Source organism: Rhincodon typus, chromosome 8, assembly GCF_021869965.1.
Source record: "Rhincodon typus isolate 14 chromosome 8, sRhiTyp1.1, whole genome shotgun sequence".
In the NCBI taxonomy this organism is placed as follows: Eukaryota; Metazoa; Chordata; class Chondrichthyes; order Orectolobiformes; family Rhincodontidae; genus Rhincodon; species Rhincodon typus.
In genome coordinates this window covers 28,519,274-28,543,959 of record NC_063339.1, presented here as the reverse complement: position 1 = coordinate 28,543,959, position 24,686 = coordinate 28,519,274, and the positions used below count along the sequence as shown (strand labels likewise).

The window sequence follows — 24,686 nt, the reverse complement described above, 5'->3', positions numbered from 1 at the left end:
GACATAGTCTATATGGATTTCAGTGAGGCCTTTGATAAGGTTCGACATGGTAGGCTGATCTGGAAGGTTAGATCTCATGGAATCCAGGGAGAGCTGGTAAATTGGATACACAATTGGCTTCATAGTAGAAAGTAGAGAGTAATTGTGGAAGGATGCTTGTCGGACTGGAGGTCTGTGACAAGCGGTGTGCCTCAGGGGTCAGTGCTCGGCCCATTGCTGTTTGTTATCTGTATCAATGATTTGGATGAGAATATACAAGGCATGATTCGTAACTTTGCAGATGACACTAAAATAGGCGGTATTGTGGACAGTGAGGAATTGCAGCAGGATCTTGATCAGCTGGAGAAGTGGGCCGAGAAATGGCAAATGGAGTTTAACAAAGATAAGTGCGAGGTGTTGCATTTTGGAAAGTCAAGGTAGGAGTTTCATGGTGAATGGTAGGGTCTTAAGGAGTGTCCTGGAACAGAGGGGCCTTGAAGTTCAGTTGCATGGTTCTCTGAAAGTGGAGTCACAGGTAGATAGGGTATGAAGAAGGCTTTTGACACACTGGCCTTCATCAGTCAAGGCACTGAGTGTAGAAGTTGGGAAGTTATGTTGCAGATGTACAGGATGTTGGTGAGGCTGCACTCGGAGTATTGTGTCCAATTTTGGTCACCTTGCTATAGGAAGGATGTTATTAAACTGGAAAAAGAGTGCAAAGGAGATTTACAAGGATGTTGCCAGGACTCAAGGGACTGAGTTATAGGGAGTGGTTGGACAAGCTAGGACTTTTTTTGTTAAGAGCATTGGAGACTGAGGCGGCGGGGGTGGGGTCTTATAGAAGTGTAAAAAAACCATGAGAGGCATGGATAGGGTGAATGCACTCAGTCTTTTTCCCAGGTTTGCGGAATCGAGGACTAGAGGACATCAGTTTACGGTAAGGAAAGAATACATCGGAACCTGAGGGGCAACTTATTTATATAGGGGGTGGTATGCATATGGAATGAGTGGAAGTGGTTGAGACAAGTATATTAACAACATTTAAAAGGCATTTGGATGAATACATGGATAGGAAAGATTTAGAAGGAAATATTTCAAGTGCAGGTAAATGGGGTTAACATGGATGGATATTTTGGTCAGCATGGACCTGTTTGGGCTGAAGGGCTCGTTTTTGTGCTGTACGACTCTATGATTTGTAGAGATATAGCCTCACTTCCTTGCTTTTATATTCTATGCCTCTATTTATGAACCCAAGAATCCTATAAGTGTTCTTACCCCCTGTTTCAACTTGCTTGGCCACCTTAAAAGAATTATGCACTTGAATCCAGAGGCCCCTCTGCTCCTGTACTCCCTGAAAGTTGCACCATTGAGACTGTATTGTCTCTCTATGATTCGTCTACCAAATTGTATTCCCTCACATTTCTCTGCATTGAAATTCAGCTGCCAGGTGTCTGCCCATTTGACCAACTTGACAAAGTCCCTGTGAAGTTGCTCAGCGCCATCCTCACAATTCACTATTCTTCCAAAATTAATGTTGTCTGAAAATTTAGAGATTTTTCTCTCAACACCAATCTCCAAATCATTTATACAAATCAGAAAAAGCAAGGGTCCCAACACGAATCCCTTGAAAGCAACACATTCAACTCATCGCCAATCTGAGAAATTACCATCTACACCTACCCTCCATTTCCTATCTTTTAGCCAACTGCTAATCCATGCTGCCAAGGACCCATTAATTCCAAACTTTTCTAATTTGCTAATCAACCTGCCATGTGGCTCCATATCAAATGCTTTATGGAAGTTCAAATACACAGCATCCACAGCACTGCCCTCATTAACTGTCTGTGTCACCTCAAAGAACTCAGTCAAATTTGCCAGATATGATCTGCCCTTGACAAAGCCACGTTGACTGTCTAGTATTAACTTTTTTTTTCCCTGGGTGCATATTTATCTTATCCTGTTTTATGGCCTCCAACAGTTTTCACACTTCTGATGTCAAACTGACAGGTCTGTTTTTTCCTGAGTTATCCTTTGCCCCTTTCTTAAACAATAGAGCCACATTTGCAATCCTCCAATGCCCTAGAATTAATCTTGTGTTCAAAGAAGCCTGGAAAATTTCTGTCAACAGCTCTACAATTTGTTCTATTACATTTCTCAGTCATACAGCATGCATCCCATTTGAGCAAGGTAATATTTCCACCTGGATTGCTGCCAGCATTTCTAGCACCTCTTCTTTATCCATCATTATACTGCTTAGTTGCTCAACACTCACATTTTCAACTAGGCATTCTCTCCTTTCATAATTTGATAAAGACAAAAGCAAAGTACTTATTTAATACTTCCCCCATACTTTTGCTTCAGTGAGCAGCTTACCCTGCTTGTTCCTTATTGGCCCTACTCTTATCCTTCAACAAACTTTTATGATTAATATGTTTGAAGAGCATTTTATTATTTGTTTTAGCACAGCCTGTCACCCCTCCCTTGTCCTTTCACCTTTGTACAATATCATGTCTCTCCTTCAAAGTCACTATTAACATCTATACATCCGTTCAACAAATTCTCTTTTACTAAAAGCAAAATACTGTAGATGTTGGAAACCTGAAATAAATACATAGAATAATGGAGTAATGCAGCAGGTCTGGAAGCATCTGTTGAGAGAAAAGTAGAGTTTACATTTTTTGTTTTCCTCTTTGCAAAAATAGAACAGCACAAATTACCAAGCCCACCAACTATCTCATAATTGACAAATGCAGATGAGATAGCACTGAGAATCAGAGGACCCTTGGTATGACTAAGGTATTCCATCTATCTGCTGACAGAATCAAATATCAGATAACCATATGGCATTTAACATGCCCTCATGTCTACAGCATATGAAATTTCACAGAATCGCAGTGTAATATGGTGCAGAAGGAGGCTATTTGACCCATTGCATCTGCACCAACTTTTCAAAAGAGAATTAGTCACTGCAATTATTTGTTTTATTTTCCCCATACCCTTGCGTATTATTTCTATCCATCTTGTATTCCTCAATTGAATCTGCTTCTGCCACACTTCCACATTCCATACCTGAACTATTCACTGTGTAAAACATTTTTTCTTGCATCACATTTACCCCTGTTGCAAATTACTTTAAATCCATGCCCTCTGGCTCTTGATCCTTTTGTAAGCGTCAGCAGCTTCTTCTAATCTATTCTGTCCAGCCCACTTAGGATATTGAAAATCTCTATCAGACGTCCTCCAAGCCTACTTCTCTCCAAAAGAAACAGTCCCAACTTCTTCAATTGATTCTCATGACTGAAATTTTTCATTCCTGGAACTGTTCTTGGAAATCCCTTCTGCACTCGCTCCAATACATTCGCATTCCTTCTGTAACGTGGCACCCGGAACCGTACACAGTACTCCAACTGAGGTCTACCAAGTGACTTATACAAGTTCAACATCATCTCCTTGCTCTTGTACTTTATGCCCATATTAATAAAGCCAAGGATACTGTCAGTTTTTATAATTGCTCATATTTGAACAACCTTAGCCTTGGCCATTCATCACCCTACTGATCCACAGAAGAGCAAAGCAGGAAAGTTGAACTGGACCATGACAGGGATTATAGCGAAAGGGGACATGAAAATGGTGTTTTAACTCAAAATGGTTGTCCAAGCTCCATAGCCCACGAATGTCACTGTTACATGTGCTGTCTTGTGTCCATATAGTGGAGTTTCCCCCACACAGGTGCAGGTGGATGGGTGGGAGCTTTAAGCAGGGCCCTTGAGCACTTTCAAACCCAGAGTACTTCAGTTAAGATCAGCAACAGGGATATAAGTGGCCTGCCTCTAACTGCTAAAGTCACAGGCATTGAATTACAGAGAAGTGCTAGGCAAAGGAGGAGCAAAGATTTGCAATACTTGTGTGTTTAACAATGTTAGATTAAGTTTTTATGTTAAAGTCACTTAAATAAAATGCTTAATTACCAATTAATGCTTTCCAATTCTTGCTTTCTGGCTCACAAGTAGCTTTTTCAGTTTTGATGGTGAGTGAGAAGACACGTAGTGAAGGTGCGAGTGATGAGGACTTACGAAAATGATGCTTCATTGTGTTCAGGGCACTTTTGGAAGGTGGGAATTAACAAGTGACTTTTGCAACTGGTGGTCAGCTGGGTGGAACGATTGGTGTCCAAGTTAATCTCTGGCAGTACATTGCTTACATCACTTTCTGTTCTCCTCTGCTCGCTGGAATTTGTGAAGGATACTCTGCCTGCTGTGTCTTGCTTGTCCTGCAGGTGCAAATCTCGCTGTTATGCAAAATACAGCGTATCACAACCATTCTGGTATGCACTGAAGTGCACATTCAAATAGATCTACATCTGAGAAACAGTGTGCTGATGATTTTTTTCAATGGGACATCTGGTAATTACATGGCTTTCACTGTATCATTCCTGGACATCTTTCCTCAGGTTCCTGAGAGGTGATATCAGCTGCACTCACCTCAAAGTAATGATAACCAACAACCTGTACTCAAATTCCCACATAGGTGCAACGGTCAAGAAGGCACAACAACGCCTCTTCTTCCTCAGGCAGCTCAGGAAATTTGGCATGTCCATGAGGACCTTCACCAACTTCTACAGATGCACAATTGAAAGCATACAGTCTGGGTGCATAATGGCCTAGTATGGCAACTGCTCTGCCCAGAACTGTAAGAAACTATAGATGGAGGTGTGCATAGCCCAAACCATCACGGAAGCCAACCTTCCATCCATGGACTCCATTTACATGGCTCGCTGCTGCGGAAAGGCTGCCAATATCAAAGACCCATTGGACTCTGGTAACAATCTCCAACAACCTCATCCATCAGGCAGAAGATATAGAAGCCTGAACTCATGCATGAGGTTCAGGAACAGCTTCTTCACGGCCATTGTTAGACTGATGAATGGACTCTTTAACCTCAAATAATGCTGATCTTGCTAATGTTTATCTCACCTAGCGCATCCCCGTGCAACGTAACCTGTATGCCTCTGTCTAAGTCTTTTTGATCTGTACATCCTTGCTTACTATGATCTGCCTGTACTGCTCATAAACAAAACTTCAGTACAAGGGACAATAAAGCAAGTAATCAATCAACCTGTGAGAAACCAGACAATATCCCTGCTTCCAGGTGAGAGATTGCTCGGAAGGATGGGCAGCAGGGTGAAAGCATATTGCAGCTGTCTGGGCATCCTGCACACATTTTCAAGAATTATGTAGTTACACACAACCTGCACTTTGCTGAAATGTAAACTCTCAGAACCGACAGACACTCCTGACGGTTTTATGGGTACCTTAGGTACAAAGTGTGCAAATGGTGCTTTGTGTCTGTGACAAGCCAAGCAGAGCCTCAAACTTAAACATGCACTCTTTTTGACTAGTGTCATTAGAGGTGAAGTTGGCATAACAGATTGGCAAGGCAAGAAAGCAATTGATTATGCATTTGTGTTTTATAAACTCTTGAGATCCTGCAAATATCTCTGTACGAGCCCTGGAATGACCTAGAAGCAAAGTAGTAGAGGAGTTGCTGACCACAATGGACCATCACCATCTGGTGGACACCCTGAGCTTCCTCAGACACTGGTGTTTTGACATGCCAAGAAAGTTCAACTTCTGCTTGAAGGCAACGTGTACCAGTATCGCCTTCTGCAAGCTGTACTTCTCTCTAGACATCTCTCCCCTAAGCAAATGTAGGTTTATGAGCAATAAGGGTTTTTCTGGTGCAAGTTCTACTTCTGTTGTGGATTGAGATCCTTTTGCTGCTGTTGCTGTAGTCATCTAGTTCCTCATTTGATGTCCAATGAGAAGTGACACCCATGTTGATCTGACAGATAAGAGTTCCAAAGTGCAGATAACACAGTAGCCTTATAGTCAAAGGTTAAACTGCAAAGCCCGAGTTAATTTGTTATCATTGACCGATGAACATATTGGAAGTTGATAATCCACTTCTCACAAAGGCGTTACACAGTCTGGGTCGAACAAACTGGGGTGAAATACTGTTGGACCCAACCTCCTAAAGTTCATGTATTTTCCTGGATTTCATTCTCCACTGGACCCAAAGCCCAAAGTTATGGCAACAGCATCTGTATTCGTATTTTGCTTTTTACATTAAAAAAAGGTCCAAACCATAAGTAAGAAAAATATGAATGTTTGATATTTATGCAACTTTACCACCGCTGATTATTGCTTATAGCTTCACATGTTTATCTACTTCCAAATTTAAGTAAGGCCATAAGATGTAAGAAGTAGGCCACTCAGCCCATTCAGTCTGCTATTCAATGTGATCATGGCTGATCTGATAATCTTCAATACCATATTCCTGCCTTTTCTCTATTACCCAAGATTCCCTCACTGATTAACATTCTATCTGTCTTAGCCTTAAATATGCTTCATGGATATCCTTCATCCACCAATCCTCTTCTCTTGCCTCAACATAACTTTGTCTTCCTCCTGACTGAGATTCTCAAGTTCAAGATACCCCATTTCTTCTTTTGCCCATTCACCAATTCAATTCCACATCCCCTCCCACTTACCGAACAATATCAGCTGCTTGCAAGTCCATTCAACCTAATTAGACAAGTCTAGAGGAGAAATCTGTTCATATAACATAGCTCATAGCAGGCATGCATTGATTCCCTGTGGGCAATCAGCACCAAGAATCACTACCTACATGGTTTTCGTCATTGTTATGCCATGCAAATAAAGTTCTTTCCCTATATATTGTCCTTGCTTTCCCATGCATTCAACACATTAACAGCCAGTCTGTTTTGCTTCCTCTTTCATCAGTTCTGCCCTGCATGCTACTCACAAATCAACTGCCATCATTCCTGATAAACTGTTCTCCATCAGCTCTTTCAGCCCCTAATCCCGCTTTCGATAACATTCTGTTGCACCACTATTTCCCTCTCTGTCCTTGATCTTCCCCCAGTTACTATTTGCTAAAGTCACCTCCTCCTGTCTTCCCTTTTTAGGTTTTGATAAGAATAGTCAGAAAAATCTGCTGTCATATTCCTAATATAGCAAACTGGCTTCAGATAAAGAATTTCATAGATTTTGCTGTGCTGCTCTTTACAGTGAAATAAATTGCTTTTGCCATGTTGGCAATTAATTTATCTGATCTTCCAAATTTCATTCATCTGATGACTACTCAATTCCTCTCTAACTGTCAAATCTGTGATGTTCAAACAGAAAATTTCATCTCATCATCACCACGCAAAGCTAATATTAAAAAAGTAATTCACTCAGTAGACAACCAAATTATGTAACTGAGGATTTAATATATAGCAGCATTGGGTATATAAATAAATTCATTACATCTTTGGCAATACATTCACAGGTCCTTACAAAGGAAGATAGCCGTCCAATTCAAACGATTCTAGGATTTTGCCTTTCCTATACTGTCCAGAATTCTATCACATATGTGATCATTCTCTCATTAATAAAGAACCTATATTCATCAAAAAGTTATTTAGGCATTTGAAACTCACTTTAGTCTTGTTCTCAGTGTATATTTTGAAGTAAGATTCCAAATTAACCTATGATTGACTATCTTCTTCAGACTGAAGTCTTTGCCCTTAGAGATCCCTGTTGTTGAAAACCTAGTTATGCTATTTTTGGAAGGCTGTGCTGGCACAGCTGATTGTGTGTTTGATGTCCCCTTCGACATTGACCGGTTAAGAAAGCTACTGCCGAAATGTGGGCAGTGTGCAACATCATCTAAAATCTCCCCAACAATAATAATAGCTACAGGGTAGGTGTTTGTCTTGACATTCAATGAGAGATCAATCTTTTTATGTGCAGAGTTGAAAAGGTCGAAGGGGTATCTTGATTTTGATTACAGCATCGGTGACAGCTTTGCATTTGTTAGCAAATTGCAAATTGTGGATATGCTGGAGAGTATGAGTCACCACCACAGTACCTCTGGGCATTGAAAATTTCCACTGATGTTTCTCTGCAAGATGCTCACTGAAGACAATTCCCCAGCATTGCAACCATGATCATGCAGAATCAACCCCACTGGTCTGAACATGATCTGCATGCCAAATAGTCAGCTTCCAAAGCAGATCTTCTTTTCGTAGTTTAAGGATAGCACCCAATCTTAAGTTGGACAGTGAAAACATTTTACAGATACTCTGAAGACCTCATTGAAAAGGGAACAAATTGACAAATGGAAGGAACTAGTCATTAGCTGTGCAATGTGACAACACCTCATGCAAAAAGCTACAACACAACCATAAATGACCACACAAACTGTAGTGCAAAAAAGCAACAAAAGCAGAAGTGGAGAGAGCAGAAACCTGTCCAGAGAACTTGTCACCCTCAGGGAACCCATGCTTCCTCCGCCAAAGAAGCCATGGCTTCTGGATTGACCTGCTGATTCACCTGAGACAAGCCACAAAATCTGGCAGATGTCATCCTCATTTCTCAAGACTGATGAAAAAGATGGCAGCTCCCTTTTTTATCACCATATAATCATTTCTCTGATGCCTCATTTCCAGCTGAAACATTTCAGTCTTTCAGCAGAATCCTGACTCTAGGAATGTGGCTTTTCTCTGAATGAATGATTCCCCATTTTCTCAGAGAGTAGAACGGGTCATAATGCCCAATCTATGGTCTAACCAAAGCACTTCATAATTTGATCATCACTTCCTATGACTGGTGTTAGAGCTCTGCATTTTCCTTCACATTGTGAATAAATACTTTGCAGTGCCTGTACATGTTCAGATGGTGTGATTATGAAAAATCCCAGGTCTCAGCTTCATCTTTGGCTGTTTCAAATTAATTCTCAGAACAGGCAAGTCAGTTATTTTTCTTCCTGTGGCAATATTTACCGATAGACTGTATTAAATTTCATTGGCAATTCTTGGTCCCCTTGCATATTTTGTTTCTGTTATTATAACATTGTTACTTTCCTTCAGTCCAGTACCCCTCCAAGTTTGGTATCACTTGAAGAGTTGACAAATGGGCATTCAGTCTCTCAATCCATGCAATTGATTTCGTTTGAATTTCTAATTTTGAGGAACTCCATTAACTTTGCTAACCAATATTTGTTTTAAACCTTTCAGCCAATGTTTTATCCAATTCCCAGTCAGCACATTGAATTATCTGGTAAGTGTTTACGTGGCATTTTTTTTTCAAATGCCTCTTAGTAATTTAGGTATGTGATATTTTGAAGGTTACCAAAGTACAATGTTCTGCCATTTCATCAAAGAAAACAAGTAGATTGTCAGGTAGGGTATTCCTATTTAAAGCCATTTTATCTGTTTACTTGCTGACTGTAGTACTAAAACAAGCTTATTTCAGACAACCAATTCCATTACTTTACCTGGAATTGAAGACTAATTGGCTTGTTTTACTTCACCTGTTATACTACTTTTTTGTTGAAAAACAGACACCACAATAGCCAGTTTCTGATCTTTTAGAACTTCCACAGCATTTACTAATTTATTCATGCCAATTCTGAGTATTGACTTGGTATTATCATTTTAAATAAACAATGAGTATTTGTAAGGTAAGGTAAGAACAGAGGAAGTAGTCAATCATTCAGAATATTTAATACTCGTGCACATTTTCTGTTTCAAAATTATTTGATTCTTTTAAATATGTTTTCCTCTTCTCCGGCAGTCTCCTTGCTATTGTAGTCCTGAAGTGATGTGTTTTACTATTCTCTGCAGCTATGCTTTTTCTATGTCTCTCTTTGCCTTGTCTTGCAAGGAGTCTGAAATGGATTTTTTTTCTGATTTAATTGTAATTGATTAGGATCACACCAGTTTAATCATGGTTTGCTAATCCTTAATTTTTTTTCTACAAACTAATTGCCTTTTTTTAAAAAGCTATTTTAGTTTGCTTCTACTTTCATGCTAGTAAATACCCTCCTCAAACTATACTTTTAAAATGTTCTTTTTTCCTTATTATTTAGGTTTACCTTTGATCATCCTATAATTACTGTCCCCTAAAATATGTTACAACTTCAATTTACATTATATATTGTCTAGGTAATTTACAAATATCAGGCAAAGACGAGCATCTGCTGTGCACTGGACTGAGATCCATTTGCCAATTCTGGCTTGTTCATATGGGATTGATTGAAATCACACATTCAAATAAACTTTCCTTGTCTTGCACATATCTCTTTTCCCTTCAGAGTAAACTGACCCTAGCTTTGTACAGATCTGTAGTATAGCTACAGTGTTAGCTTGGACTTTTTCACATTAAAGATTTATACCTAAAATAGACCTGGGCTGGATTACATAGTCTGTGTGTTTACATGTTTGGCTACATGTTGTTATGATTGCAGCTGATGGAGTTACTAGACAAGTCAGATCTCAATGAAATCTCCTTGGATAGATCATGTATATATTTTTAAATTTAGTTTATCGAACTGATATATTCACACCAGTCTGCACACTTTCTTCGGCAACAGATATTTATTACACAAAAGAAGATCTAAAATACAAAGATAACACAGTGTGGAGCTGGAGGAACACAGCAGGCCAGGCAGCATTAGAGGAGCAGGAAAGTTGACATTTTGGAACCAAGCTATTAAAATAGATAGCACAGGAGGGGTTACTTCCCTTTGTGAGAAAGTCTATGACAAGAAAACATAACCTCAGGGTAAGGGGTTGCACAGTTCAGACAGAAACAAGGAGGAATTCCTTCTGAGGGCAGTCAGTCAGTCAATCTTTACTTTGGACATCTGTTGACGCTGAGTCATTAAGTATATTGAAGGCTAAGATTGGAAAAAATTTTTACTCAGTAAGGAAATCAAAGGTTATGGAGAAAAGATAGGAAAGTGGAGTTGAGGATTATCGATCAGCCATGATATTATTAAAGGGGAAGGGTAGATTTGATGGGCCAAATGGTGTATTTCTGCTCTTAAATCTTATGGATAAATATATACAACAGTTAGAGTGATCTTAAATCACATAGCAAGTTTTCAACTTTTTTCTCAATACCATATATTAAAAGAAACTGAAGACCAGTGACATTATACCCTCTATTTCAATTCTTTTGAATTCTACTTAACTGTCTCTTGACAGTTTCTTTGCCATGGACTGATTCGTCATTTATATAAATGATTTGGATGAGAATATAGAAGGCACGGTTAGTAAGTTTGCAGACAAAGCCAAAATTGGTGAGATAGTAGACAGTGAAGAAGGTTTTCTAAGACTACAAAGGGATCTTGATCAAATGGGTCAATGGGCTGAAAAATAGCAGATGGGGTTCAATCTGGGTAAATGCGAGATATTGCATTTTGGTACAACAAACAAGGTTAGGGCTGATACAATTGTTATGTTGTAGAAAAGAGGGACCTAGGGGTTCAGATACATAATTCTTTGAAGTTTGCGACACATATACACAGGATGGTTAGAAAGGCATTTGGCAAGCTTGTCTTCATTGCTCAGTCCTTTGAGTATAGGAGTCGGGATGTCATGTTGAGGTTGTACAGGACATTGGTGAGGCCTCTGCTGGAATACTGTGTCCAGTTCTGGTTGCCCAGTTATAGGAAGGATATTATTCAGCTGGTGAGGGCTCAGAAGACATTTACCAGGATGTTGTCGGATATGGAAGGCTTGAATTATAAAGAAAGGCTGGATAGGCTGGGACTTTTTTTCCACTGGAGCGTAGAAGGTTGAGAGGCAATCTTGTAGAAGCTTATAAAATAATGACAAGTATAGATAGGGTTAATGGTAGTTGTCTTTTCCCCAGGATGGGAGACTTCAAGACTAGGGGGCACATTTTTAAGGTGAGAAGAGATTTTAAAAAAGACATGAGAGGCAAATTATTTACACAGAGGGTGGTTCGCAGGTGAAATGAATTTCCTGAGGAAGTGGTCAATGTGGGTACAATTAATATGTTTAAAAGACATTTGGATAAGTACATAAATAGGAAAGGTTTACGGGGATATGGGCCAGGAGCAGGCAGGTAGGGCTAGATTAGTTTGGGATTATATTTGGCATGGACTGGTTGGACCAAAGGGTCCGTTTCCACGCTGTATCAATCTATTACTCTATGACCACAAAGAAAATCAGAAGAATTCTTTCCAATCTGCCAAATCGAACTTTTCCTCAAATCTGAAAGCCTAAACTTCCTCAGTGCTAACAACATGCAGATTTCTAAACAAACTGCCCTGGTTTGAATGTTTCACAAACTAAGCCCTTCTGCTAAAGTAACTTATTCCCTGAACTGCCCTGATTCATTATTCAAGAGATGAAACTAAACTGGCTTCTAAACTCAACACTCATGTCTTCTGATCAGAAGTTAAAATCAACTCGCTTATCCTAGAGTATTTTGAATTGAAAACAATGTTTAAACTTTCATGTTTACTCTGTCAAAAACCCAATAGTATAAACAAACTTCTATTAACACCACCAAGGTTTACAGTCATCTACTCTCGGATTAGGTCAGTATTCCAGAAGAACTTTCTGACCTTATTTTTTTGAAGCACCCTTTATAGAAAGTAATCAATACAAATATGCCATTATTTTAATTATAGACATTTTATCACAATGCATGCATGTAATCTCTCAGTATAACAGTTAATGAAGTGACAACCATGTCAACATAAAAATGACTAATCAAAGGTACTAAAGCAATTGACAAAAATTAAATAAACAATTCCTGACAAACTACCAATCAGTGACAGATTGACTAGAGCACATCAAGTGTGTAACGTCACCAACTTGCATTACTTAAAACCAGCTTCATCGAAAAGATTCATGTTGCAGAATAACAGCATGCCATCTGTACAAAACGAAACAACAGATATTTCCCCAATTTTGTACAATCACCATCTATGTGAAAGATTAGAGACCCAGAATACACCAAGATTGGAAAAAAGCTCAACAAAAGGCAAGGTAAATCAAGAAACAGTAATCATTAATAGGATTTACTCTGTTGATAGTGTAAACATATTGAAAATACTGCACAATTCATTTTCACTATTGTTATTGGTGACTACTTTTCACAAAAGCACAATTTAAAATAGCAGAGGTAGGCCACTCAACCCATTTTAGTATCTCTAAACAAAGTCTCTATAATCACAGCAGCACTGTTTAATGCCCCCACCATTCTCTTAGAATTCTCACCTGTAGGCTGGTTAGCTTTTAAAGATTTTCTTATATCAGCTCTGAATTTGTTTTTTATGAGCTTCAGCCATGTACTCTTGAGTTTTCATTTCTCTTTGTTCTAATTCAAGACTTCTCAGTTCCCTCTTTTTCCTCTAACCAAAGTCTTTTAAAATTTCTTTTTCCAGAAACCTCTGTCTGTCTCTCTCTCTCTGTCTGTCTGCCTGTCTCTTTCTAGTGAAGTTTTCCAGAGTAGTTTTAAATCTAAGGCTCAGATAAATCCTTCAGTGCAATCCCTGGCAACAAGAGAGGTGAGAAAAAGGAAACTTCTTGCAAGCAATTTTCTCTTGCAAGAAATCTCCATGTTGTTAGCACTGAGGAAATTTAGGCTTTCAGATTTGAGGAAAAGTTCAATTTGGCAGATTGGAAAGAATTCTTCTGCTTTTCTTTGTGGTCATAGAGTAATAGATTGATACAGTGTGGAAACCAGTCCATGCCAAACATTTTCATGAATAAATTACTTCAGAATTGTGTATTTTTAAAAACATTTAATTTATGCTTCTATTAGTTGTGTACATTCATGAGGGTTGAATAATGTAAATATCAGAAAGAGAGCTTCAATTGCCTAATTAGCTGTTGGTTACTCATTCTTCAAATGTACATTTTTGCCATTTTAATTTATTCTGACTATATATATTCCATGTATATATTTCATGTTCCTTCTTTCTGAAGAAGGGTCTAGGCCCAAAACGTCAGCCTTCCTGCTCCCCTGATGCTGCTTGGCCTGCTATGTTCATCCAGCTCTACACCTTGTTATCTCTATATTCCATGTATATTTGCTTGTTAGCAGATATACATTTGTAAGTGATAATTAAAGAAAGGAGATGCTAACATATAGCATCTATTGTACCATCAGAACAAACCAAGACATTCTGAAGCCAATAAATTAGTTACTTATTATGTTGGCAAACATGGCATAAAGTAATTTGCAGTTTGGTGATAACAGAAGGATAGGTATTTGGCAGATCAGCAGAAGAACATCCCTACCCTTCAAGCAAAGCAATAGGATCTTTTTAAAGTCAAGACATGCACACATACCCTCAATTTAACAACTCATCTGAAAAAGGAACCTTACAGTTGATTATACACAGAATCCAGACACAAAACTTGAACCCAAAATCTTCTCATTGAAATGCAAGATAGTCACCACTTGGCCAAGTTAATGCTTAACCCACAGGTGCACAGTAGCTGGAGGCTAGATACCTCAGAAGGCACACAACAAAAATATAGCCAAACATATGAAAAAAATTTTAATTAAAATATCTTTTTTTCACACAGAGGGTGGTACGTATATGGAATGAGTGGCCAGAGGAAGTGGTACAGACAGATACAATTACAACATTTAAAAGACTTTTGGACAGGATAAATAAGCTTTAGAGGGATTTGGGCCAAAAGCAGGCAAATGGGATAAGTTTGGTTGAGGAAATCTGGCCCGCATGGGCAAGTTGGCTAAAGGCCCTGATTCTGTGCTGTATGACAATGACTCTATAACTATCTTCTGCACTTTGCACTGGCTCAAGTTGCCACTGATTAGATCATAAGACTGCTCACTGAATTTTAAAAATTATTCTTTTGTTAACTGGACTTGTGCTGAATGCGTTGGGTAAAATTTCTGCATCTTCAATCTTGCCCAGTCAAGGCACCAAGGGAGAAACACTCAAGTAAGATTTCAAAAAAGGTAAAACTGAAATTAACTCTTGGGTTAAGATGTTCAACCTGTTTACAATTAACACTTTTTTTTCCATACATGGGATGTGGACATGTCTGACTTTATTGCGCATCCCCACTTGACCTGTAGAAGTTGATGGTGAGCTACCTCTTGAGCCGATGCAGTCCTTGGTTTGTACGGACACCCATTGTGCTATTAGTAAGGGAATGCCAGCATTGTCACCTTTTGGCAACAACAGAATGGCAATACAGTTCCAATTCAGGAAGGTGAGAGACTTGGAAGGGACCTTTCAGGTTGTGGTTTTCTGCTGCCCAGGTCCTTGGGAGGTGTCAGGTTCCACAAGTTTTTTGCATATAAGCAAAATTAGATTAACTCATATTCCTGGTATAGCAACACATTTGCTGATAACGATACAAAGTTATGGATTGTAATTTTTTTCTTGCTTTGGAATTCAGTTTGGCTGGGGACAAGGCAATAATGCCTATTTTGTCCACAGATCATCTTTGATACATCAATGCTTGTTACCAAGCTTCGGACAGGATAAATTTGTCAACACATTTTCTCTTCCCTCACTGGTCTGTTCACTGTTCCTCACAAAGTGATTTAGGAAAGTTAAATTCCTTTACACAAAAGCATCTCAGAATGTTGATATTTTATCAAGTCAAGACTAAGACTATATTTTTAGAGTGAGGGTATGTGAGACCAACCTCCTTTACTCTTTCAAAGTCAGAACTGTTTTTAAGAGAATTACTCAACAGTAATGCCCAAAAAAATAATCACAGGATCTTTAGTCAAACATATTATCACTCCTACACAGATATATTAGTGCTCCTTAATTAAAATGCAAGAGACTGTAGAACATTCTCACAAACATTTTTCAAAGTCACTTGTTGAATTGCTAAAGCAAAATGTCCACCCATACAATACTACATGCAGTCTTATTAATAAATATTGATGTTAGATAGAAAAAGCAAACGTTTATTAATTTACCTCTGTATCCTTGATCAGTTTCCCTGAGATCTATCAAGGTGATGGGCTGGAAATTTAAATCCCACAAACGAACACAACCATCTCTGCCTCCTGTGGCAAATCCTTCCTCACAGGCATTCATACTGAAGATTCCTGACTAAATGAATTTCAAATAAAACATCACTTTTGTGTTATGGTTATCATTTGTAATATGAACTTTTTATTGCAGCAGTACAAAACAGGGACTATCTTGAAATAGGCAATTCAACAGATCACACATAATCAACTTGTGTTACCTGCACTTACAAATAACTACCAATAATATTGCACTTTAACTTGTGAGGCATGGAAACTTATCAATTTTGATGTTTTGTCTCTCCAAAACCTGTAAGTTGTTCTCCCCCACTAGAAGCATATAGAAAACCACCTTCATGGGATAGAGTGTCTGTCTATCTCCATCCTCAATCACACTAAATAACACCTGCTGGAAGTGGATAGCAAATTCTTATGTTTTGGGTCCACAATGCCAGATAATTTGTCTCTTGATGAAGATCATAATTGACATATTAGGAACACATCCATCACCATTCACTGATCTTTGAAAGGTGCATGAAATAACTTCAAACTGACTCTTAGTATCAAAATGCTGGTTTATGAGGTTTCTGTTCTAAGCTCCCTAGCTGTACAGCTATAAAATAATGATGACCTACGACTGACAAGAAAGAAAGCTCAACAACTTCAATCTTCACTTTGTAGCAAATTCTGGGTACCTAATGGAAGACAAAATCAGGTACAGAACATTCCCATCCAAGATAAAGTTCTGAAGTATGTGAGCACTCCTCAAACAGATGTGACTTTGCTGGAAGACAGTCACACGTTGAAGGATTCTCTGTTTGGTGAGGTAGCTGGAGACAGACGATCAATAGGATTCCCAAAGCACTCCGCTTCAAAATTTTTGCAACTGTGACATGAAGGCCTTAAACATCGATTCTCATGCCTGGGAGACACTTGCTAGAGTATGCCTCCATGATTATCAAGTGCTTTGCACGGCAGCTTTGCAACAGGTGTCAACATCAGAAATGACAACTCAATAACATCTAATAACAACTTCATATGCACCATTTGCAGAAGTTACTGCCTCTCATGGATTGGTTTCTTCAGCCTTCAGCAAAAATACATCATCTTAAGCTACCACATTCCCCAATAGATTTGCTTTGCTGTATTTCTGCTATCTCATGCAAATGGAAGGACACTGATGATGATATGTAACATATAATTAAGTATGGCATCAACAGTACACAAAACTTGAACTACAAAAATGCCGTGCTTGCGACTTAACTGATTAGACTTTTTGACTTGAATGAACTGAGTGCTCAAAAGTTTTTATTAAAACAAAGCAAAAGGAAGTCTGAGCACACTGACTAAAGACTGAAAATACAACAGAAAAAAGGACTGAAAAAGAGAAAATTAGTTCTGAAATATATTTACTATGGCTTTGCAGACAAGCACTTTGTAGATAAGTAGATAGCCCATATGAACCGTGCAAAGTCCCATAGGTACAGTGTTGGTTTAGTGAGCACAATCTGGTTTTGGAGGTTTTGGTTGAGGGATAAATGTTTATGCTGGATTTTCCATAATAGAGATACAAGAAATGATTAGATAAGATAATTAAGCTACTAGGATGATGTACTATCAACCAGGTGTTCCAGCTGCATTTTATATTTTTGGATTGTCTTTGACATTTATTTTAATCACTTATATTTCTCATTATTGCTTTGCCAGTGATCATAAACGTGTCAACACACAATCACACATTGAAAACTTCAATAATCTCCATTTCTCTTTTAGACATTTAGAAAGGTCTGGTGTCTATTATCAATGGTTAAATTTCAACAAGTAAATGGCAAGTAAATTGCTCAAAGCCTTAATCTAAATTCTCAGTCATATTCAAACTTTGAAAACCAAAGTTTGCCATTTATTTGATATCTCGCTTTGAAAAGAATGAACATCATTATTTTGTTTTCTTAAACTAAAAGCAATACAATTCTCATTACACATACTTACCCCATGTGCACTGTGGATAGTCCGCACAAGATTAATCCCTTTCCATACATAAATATCACCATTTAGTGCTCCTGAATAAGTAATCTCATCACGTGCACATGCTAGGCACAAAATAGTTTGGAGCTCTCCAGTTTTACCAAACACACCCCGTTTTGCCGTCAAAGCATTCCCACATAAACTCCAAAACTGAAAAAGAAAATAAAAATCAACTTTTGGTTTTTATATGTAAACAAAGGAAGTGTTATTTCCAGCTGTATAGTTTAATATCTAAAGGAATAAAAAAAGTAGGCTCTTTATAGCATGCATCGGTATTTTAATCTGATTAAATAGAGAGTAAACATGTTAGTTACAGAGTTAAAGAGGAATCACGTCACAATGACAGGCCATTCAGCCAACTGGCCTGTCAATACTAGTGTTTGTGCTGGTAGACTATCGAGTGTTTGCACAACTGGAAATGAATAGTCTCCCACATCTTTACAGTCACATGTTTCGTCTATCCCCTTTCACAATTTTAATCTTGTATTCAACTGCTCATCACAAAAAATGTGTTCCAAAAGCAGAATTATAAGTTAAACAACTTTCAATCTTTCACGGAGAATGGACATTAAAAAAATTTCACAAGCAATTAAAGTTAAAAATATGAGCATACACAATCTCAACAATTATTACAAATTTGGACATGAGGTGCTGTAATGAGAAAGTGTTTCAGACAGTTTTGTATTAGAACAGAAACCACTGCACACATTTAAGTAACTTCTCAATATTATAAAATGTTTATGAACAATCAGCCCTGATACCTTCCTTGAAAAAGTTTGTGGTATACAAATGACATGTATTCTGCAAAGTTCCACTGAACCACAGCTGTCAACACAGATTCCCTATTGACATAACTAGAAAGGTTAAGCTCTCACCAATGGGATTCTCATTGATCTACTTCAGGGGCAAGTGAGCTTGGGGGAAACAAAGGGACTTGTATCCCATGTAATCTATCTCCAGTAATAAAAGAGCCCGACTGCGTTTCTTGATTTTTACTTTTTACTTCTTGCCTTCATGTCATTTATGGTTTAAACATTAGTCAGGGCCAGAAAGATGATTGAAACTGGTCAAGAAACCAAAGAAGACATTAGAAGAACTCCCCAAGTGTCTTTCTTCTATTTGTCCTGCTTTTAAAATTACTTTGGATGCTGTTGGTAGAATATACTGTAACATTGGATTGCAGGGGACAGTTTGTCCCTAATTTTATGTTTTATTGTAATTGTAAAAGAAAAATCAGATTTAAACCTTATGCAAACTTGTACTATTTTCTAGCTTAACAACTGGTGAGTAAACATCATGATTGGGACCATACTCATTGAAAGCTTTACATTACAAGAGGTGAATTGTTAAAACTGAGCATGCTAGCTCACATAAGCCAATGAATAAAACACAGGGTTTTAATTTTAAGAAATGAATTCTCCTTATAAAGACCACTACCTGAATGAATAGACAAAAAAAGTGTTGTGGAAGAAGCGTGCAGTGTAGCAACATAATACCTCAAAGTATCTGTGGTCACTCTGCTGCGGAGTCACCTTAAATCAAGTGCAATTAATTGATGAGATCACACTTAAAGAAAATCTTTTATTCAGATAAATGCACAAATATAGTGACACGTAGAAAGTAATCTAAATGAATAATTTTATATATAGAAATAATGTCATCCAGGGCTGTTTAAACAACCATTCTAAATTCTTAAATGAGGGAGACAGTGACTTAGTGTTAACATCACTGGATTAGTAATCCAAAACCACCAAGGATGTGGGTTTGGATCTCATCAGGGCGGATACTGAAATCTGAATGGAATAAAAATCTGGTACAATTGACATTTTTAAAAAAAAAACACATTTGGTCCACCAATGTCCTTCAGAGAGAGAAAGGAAATCTACCATCCTTACCTCCTCTGCCTCAATGTGACTCTGCAGAAATATGATTGACTCTTAACTGCCTTTGGACAATTACAGATGGACAATAAATGCTGACCTAGAAGTAGTGTCCACATTCCATGTAAGAATGAAATAAATTCTCCTTCCTAAATTACATGGCACATCTCCCCACACTCCCTACTTTGTTTGATAATCATATGCAAAGAAATCTCATCATGACTAGGTGGAATGGTGAATTGTTAGGAGGTTACAGAGATGTTGCAGTGTGATTTGGACAGGCTCAGTGAGTGGGCAAATGCATGGCAGAATCAGTGTTTTGTGGATAAATCTGAGGTTATCCACTTTGATAGCAACAATATGAAGACAGATTATTATTTGTATGGCTGTAATTTGAGAGAGAGGAATGTTCAACAAGACCTGGGTGTCCTCATGCATCAAACAAAGAAAGTAAGCACACAGGTATACAACGGGCAGTACAGCAGCCTTCATAGCAACAGCATTTGGATACAGGAACAAGGACGTCTCGCTGAAATCATACAGGGCACTGGTGAGGCCACACCTAGAATACTGTATGCAGTTTTGGTCCCATTATCTGAGGAAGGATGTTCTTGCAAATAAGGGACTAAAGCGAAGGTTTATCAGACTGATTCATGATATAGCAGGACTGACGTATGATGAGAGATTGAGTTGGTTAAGATTGTATTCACTGGAGTTTAAAAGAATGGGGGTGGGGTGGTGTCTCAGAAACGTATAAAATTTTAACAGGACTAGACAGGTTAGATGTGGGAAGTATGTTCCCAATGGTGGTGGAGTCCAGAGCCAGGGGGTCATAGTTTAATAATAAGGGATAAGCCATTTACAATTGAGATGAAGAGAAATTTCTTCACCCAGAGAGTGGTATGTCTGCAGATTTCATTACCACAGAAAGTGGTTGAGGCCAAAACATTGTATTTTCAAGAAAGAGGTAAAGCTTTTGTGATTAAAGGGATCTGGGCATATGGGAGGAAGGGGTTCTGAGGAAGGGTCACCGGACCCGAAACGTTAACTCTGTTTTTCCTTCACAGATGCTGCCAGACCTGCTGAGCTTTTCCAGCAACTTTGTTTTTGTTCCTTATGGGAGGAGGGCCAGTTTAGGGTATTGAACTCGATGTTTAGGCATCATCACATTGAATGGCACAGTGGGCTTGAGGGTCAAATGGTCTACTCCTATCTTCTATGTTAATTGGAAGAATCTTGTCCTTTCCACCTTCATGCTGATTAAGCCGTTGTCAACATGCAATTAATGCCCAATGTTTGGCAGGATTTCGACAAACAAATTCTGCATGTGTAGCTATATGCTCCTGGGGAATTCTATGTTCAAAGACACTCAATGCCTAATCGAGTGATTTGGCATCTGAAAGTGGGGTCCAGTCAGTGACACTACCCTATTCTTGATGCCAACATCCCCTATGCCTCTTCCCCTGTGACACCCTTCCCTCCATAATCTCCAGTTGTCCTAGATGAATGTGGCTCCAACACTCAAGAAGCTCAACACCATCAACTGCAAAGCAGCCCACTTGATTGACATCCTACCCACCACCTTAAATATTCACTCCCTCTGCCCCAGTACTCAGCGCCTGCAGTGTGTACCATCTTCCAATGCACTGCAGCAATCAACAAGACTCCTTTAACAGCACTGTCCAAACCCACATAATGCATGTATGCGCCAAGTTGCCTTCCAAGCCAACAACAATATGAACCTGGAACCACATTGCTGTTCCTTCATCACTGGGACAAAAACCTAGCAGCTCTAACAACTCCCGGTTGTGCCTTTATCAAATAGACAAGGCAGCGCCTCATTGCCACATTGAATTAGGAATGGGCAACAAATACAGGCCTTGGCGTCAATGTTAATATTCCATGAATATTTTCTTTTAAACAAAAGGACATGAGAAAATGAATTTACTGATCTTGACTGCACATGTCATTCTTGTGCAACTCTGTCTCTTCTGGTCTTCACAGTCTGCAGACAATAAGTGACCATCTGCCATCTATCCCACTGACTATTCCATTGCTTAAAGTGGCTCAAATACTATAAGACAAAGCAGCCAGCTTGATTGGCACTCCAACCTCCAACCTAAACATTCACATTCGCCACCAACGAATCACAATGGCAGCAGAATGTACTATTTTCATGCTGCACCACAGCCGCCTTCCAAACTAGTGCCCACTATCACCAAGAAAAACAAGGCAGCAGAAGCATGGGAATGTTACCAACTGCAGCAGATTCATTGGAACTCCACCAACTGCGAATTTTCCTCCAAGTCACACATCATCCTGACTTAGAAGTATGTCACTTTTCATTCAATGTCATTGCAGTGGAACTCCCTCTCCAACAATATGTGGATGTACATGCACCAAATGAACTGCAGTGGTTCAACAGACAGCTCAAAGCATCTTCTCCAGAGCAATTAGGGGCAACAAATGCTGATCTTGCTAGCAATGTCCACATCCTGTGAAAAAATTTTAAAAATCCCAGTTTTCCCAGTTTTGTTACATTGTACTTCAGTGTTTCACAGACTGCTTCAGTGTCTAAGAAACTGTGAATGGTACCTCACACGATACTATAATAAGTGAACATCTTCACTTTTGACCTGATAGAGGGTAGGTCATTGATGCTTCCCACACCCTTTCAGATTGCAGCACACTTTCAACATTTCAATGATTGATTGGAGATCAAGGGATATTCATTTTTCACTTCTGGACAAAATTGAAATAATGAAATCTCTTCGAATTTGAACTCCAGGGTGTGATCACTCATTAGATCCAGGAATCCTATCTCTTCCTTTAAAATAAAGCTCATAGTTGATTCTTCTGAAGATGCTTCAAATGGCTTTCGAATCCAAACAAACTGCTCTGATACAGATAATATGAAATAATGGTTGGGTTTACCATGAAGGAAGCTCAAATGTTGCTCCACAGGTAAGAGTAATCTTTCATCTAGGTTTAAGCTAGAGGCTTACTTCAATATTTGAATTTCTGGTCATGTGAACCAAAATTTCAATTGCACATGAATAGACCAAATAGTGTCAGATTCGAATGGTTGACGGTAATATTGTATCGATATAGTAAGCAGTTACATGATCGTTGCCATTTCCACATTTACAACTGGGCACTGGATCATCCAGAAACCAGTGTGGTTATGTAAATGAGTCGATATGGCAGACACAGTCGTACTTACTGATGAAGACAGCCAGATATTACCGTAATATGGTATAAAGAGAAAATTATTCAAAATTGAATCTTTCAAAATTGATTAAATTGATGATAAATTTACATTTATAAATAAAAATTATTGAACAATTGCAAACATTTTTGTGGCACACCCAAGAGCTGTCTGCGGCACATTGTTGTGCCACGGTACACTGTCTGGGAAGCAGTCCCCTAAGTAACACCTGCAGACATCTTGTAAGGCTGAGAAGATTGTCTTTCAACACCAATCATTATCTACATTTATGCTCGGCATGATTCCAGTGAGTGGAGAGCTTCCCCCTGATTTCCATTGACTTCAATTTGTTAGGGTTTCATGATGCCACACTCCATCAACTGCAGTCTTTAAAATAACTCCAGAGGCTGCTATCCCATCACATGTGGAAAGTCCTTAACTCTGGCTCAGCCTCTTCAGAGTCGGCACTTTGGACACTCCTTTTTATCTGTCAGCCAGGGCTCCCAATTGGACCAGATTAACAACCCCAAACAGGGAACTCATATTCTATGAGTCCAGCTGGCTGACCTCGTTACAATCACTACAGTCTTGATGTCAAAAGCAAGTATACTCACTTCAACTTAAATTTAATGCGGTCTGAGACAAGCTGCCTTGGTGCAATTCAGCCAAGTAAGGCTGAGGAGATTACGGATAAGTGCCACTTGGTAGCATTACCAACAAATCCTTCATCGCTTCATCAATGTTTGAGGGTAAACTAATGGGGCATTAATTGGCTACATTACTTTTCTCTCACTTTGAGTACTGAGCCAAATTTTGCTACTATGCTGAGACAGCTTGGCTAGGCGTGTTGCTGGTATTGGAAATCAATTATTACAGATAGGATGTTGTCAGGGACCATAGTCTTTGACTTTCCTATACTTTCAGCTGTTTATGAGTGAATCACAAGGAAGATTGTGAAGTAGCTGAAGATTCCTTAACCTTGAGCAATGTCCAGAGGAATTTCTGCAAAGTGCTGAGGGTGAGATGATTAGCGAAAGTGTTTGTTGGAGATCAGTGTGTTGTTGTAGCAGTGAGCTCAACCACATTTCTTCATATATGTGGGGCAAATCAAATTGCTGAAGTCTGGCTTCTGTGATGGTGGGGATCTCAGGAGGAAGCAGAGGTAGATCATGGATGCAACATGACTCTTGCCATGTAAATTCCCCAAATGATACTTGCTTTTTAGTCTTTTTTTTTTGTTTTCAAAAAACTCAAATGAAAAATAGGAAATTAAAAACAATTGCAGGATCTAATTTTCCAGTATGTGAAATTGCATAGCTACGTTGATAACAATTTTAAACCCAGTTCAGACAAATCAACAAATTTGTAGATGTCTTAAAAGGTATTTACTTATTAATTATAGGATCAAGTGACCAATATCATCATTATCCTTCACTTATACCTTTCTTTAAAGCTTTCTTGGAGTAAATTTAATCAGAGATAGTAGGAACTGCAGATGCTGGAGAATCCGAGACAACAAGGTGCAGGGCTGGATGAACACAGCAGGCCAAGCAGCATCATAGGAGCAGAGAGGCTGACGTTTCGGGCCAAGAGCCTTCATCAGAAAAGGGGGAGGGGAAGGGGGTTTTGAAATAAATAGGGAGAGAGTGGGAGGCGGATAGAAGAGGGATAGAGGACAGGATAGGTGGAGAGGAAACAAACAGGTCGAAGAGGCGGGGATGGAGCCAGGAAAGGTGA

At 38.8% G+C, this 24,686-nt stretch overlaps 1 protein-coding gene across 1 annotated transcript in view; it reads right to left on the bottom strand.

Annotated features, from left to right (window-relative positions):
• Positions 1–24,686, bottom strand: part of eml5 (EMAP like 5) — a 225,903-nt gene that overhangs the window by 148,772 nt on the left and 52,445 nt on the right. The window contains exons 5-6 of the mRNA XM_048600073.1: positions 17,826–18,011; positions 15,783–15,918 (exon numbers count right to left, since the gene is read on the bottom strand). Of these exons, the coding sequence (XP_048456030.1) occupies positions 15,783–15,918; positions 17,826–18,011 (322 nt within the window). The remainder of the gene's footprint in view (positions 1–15,782; positions 15,919–17,825; positions 18,012–24,686) is intronic.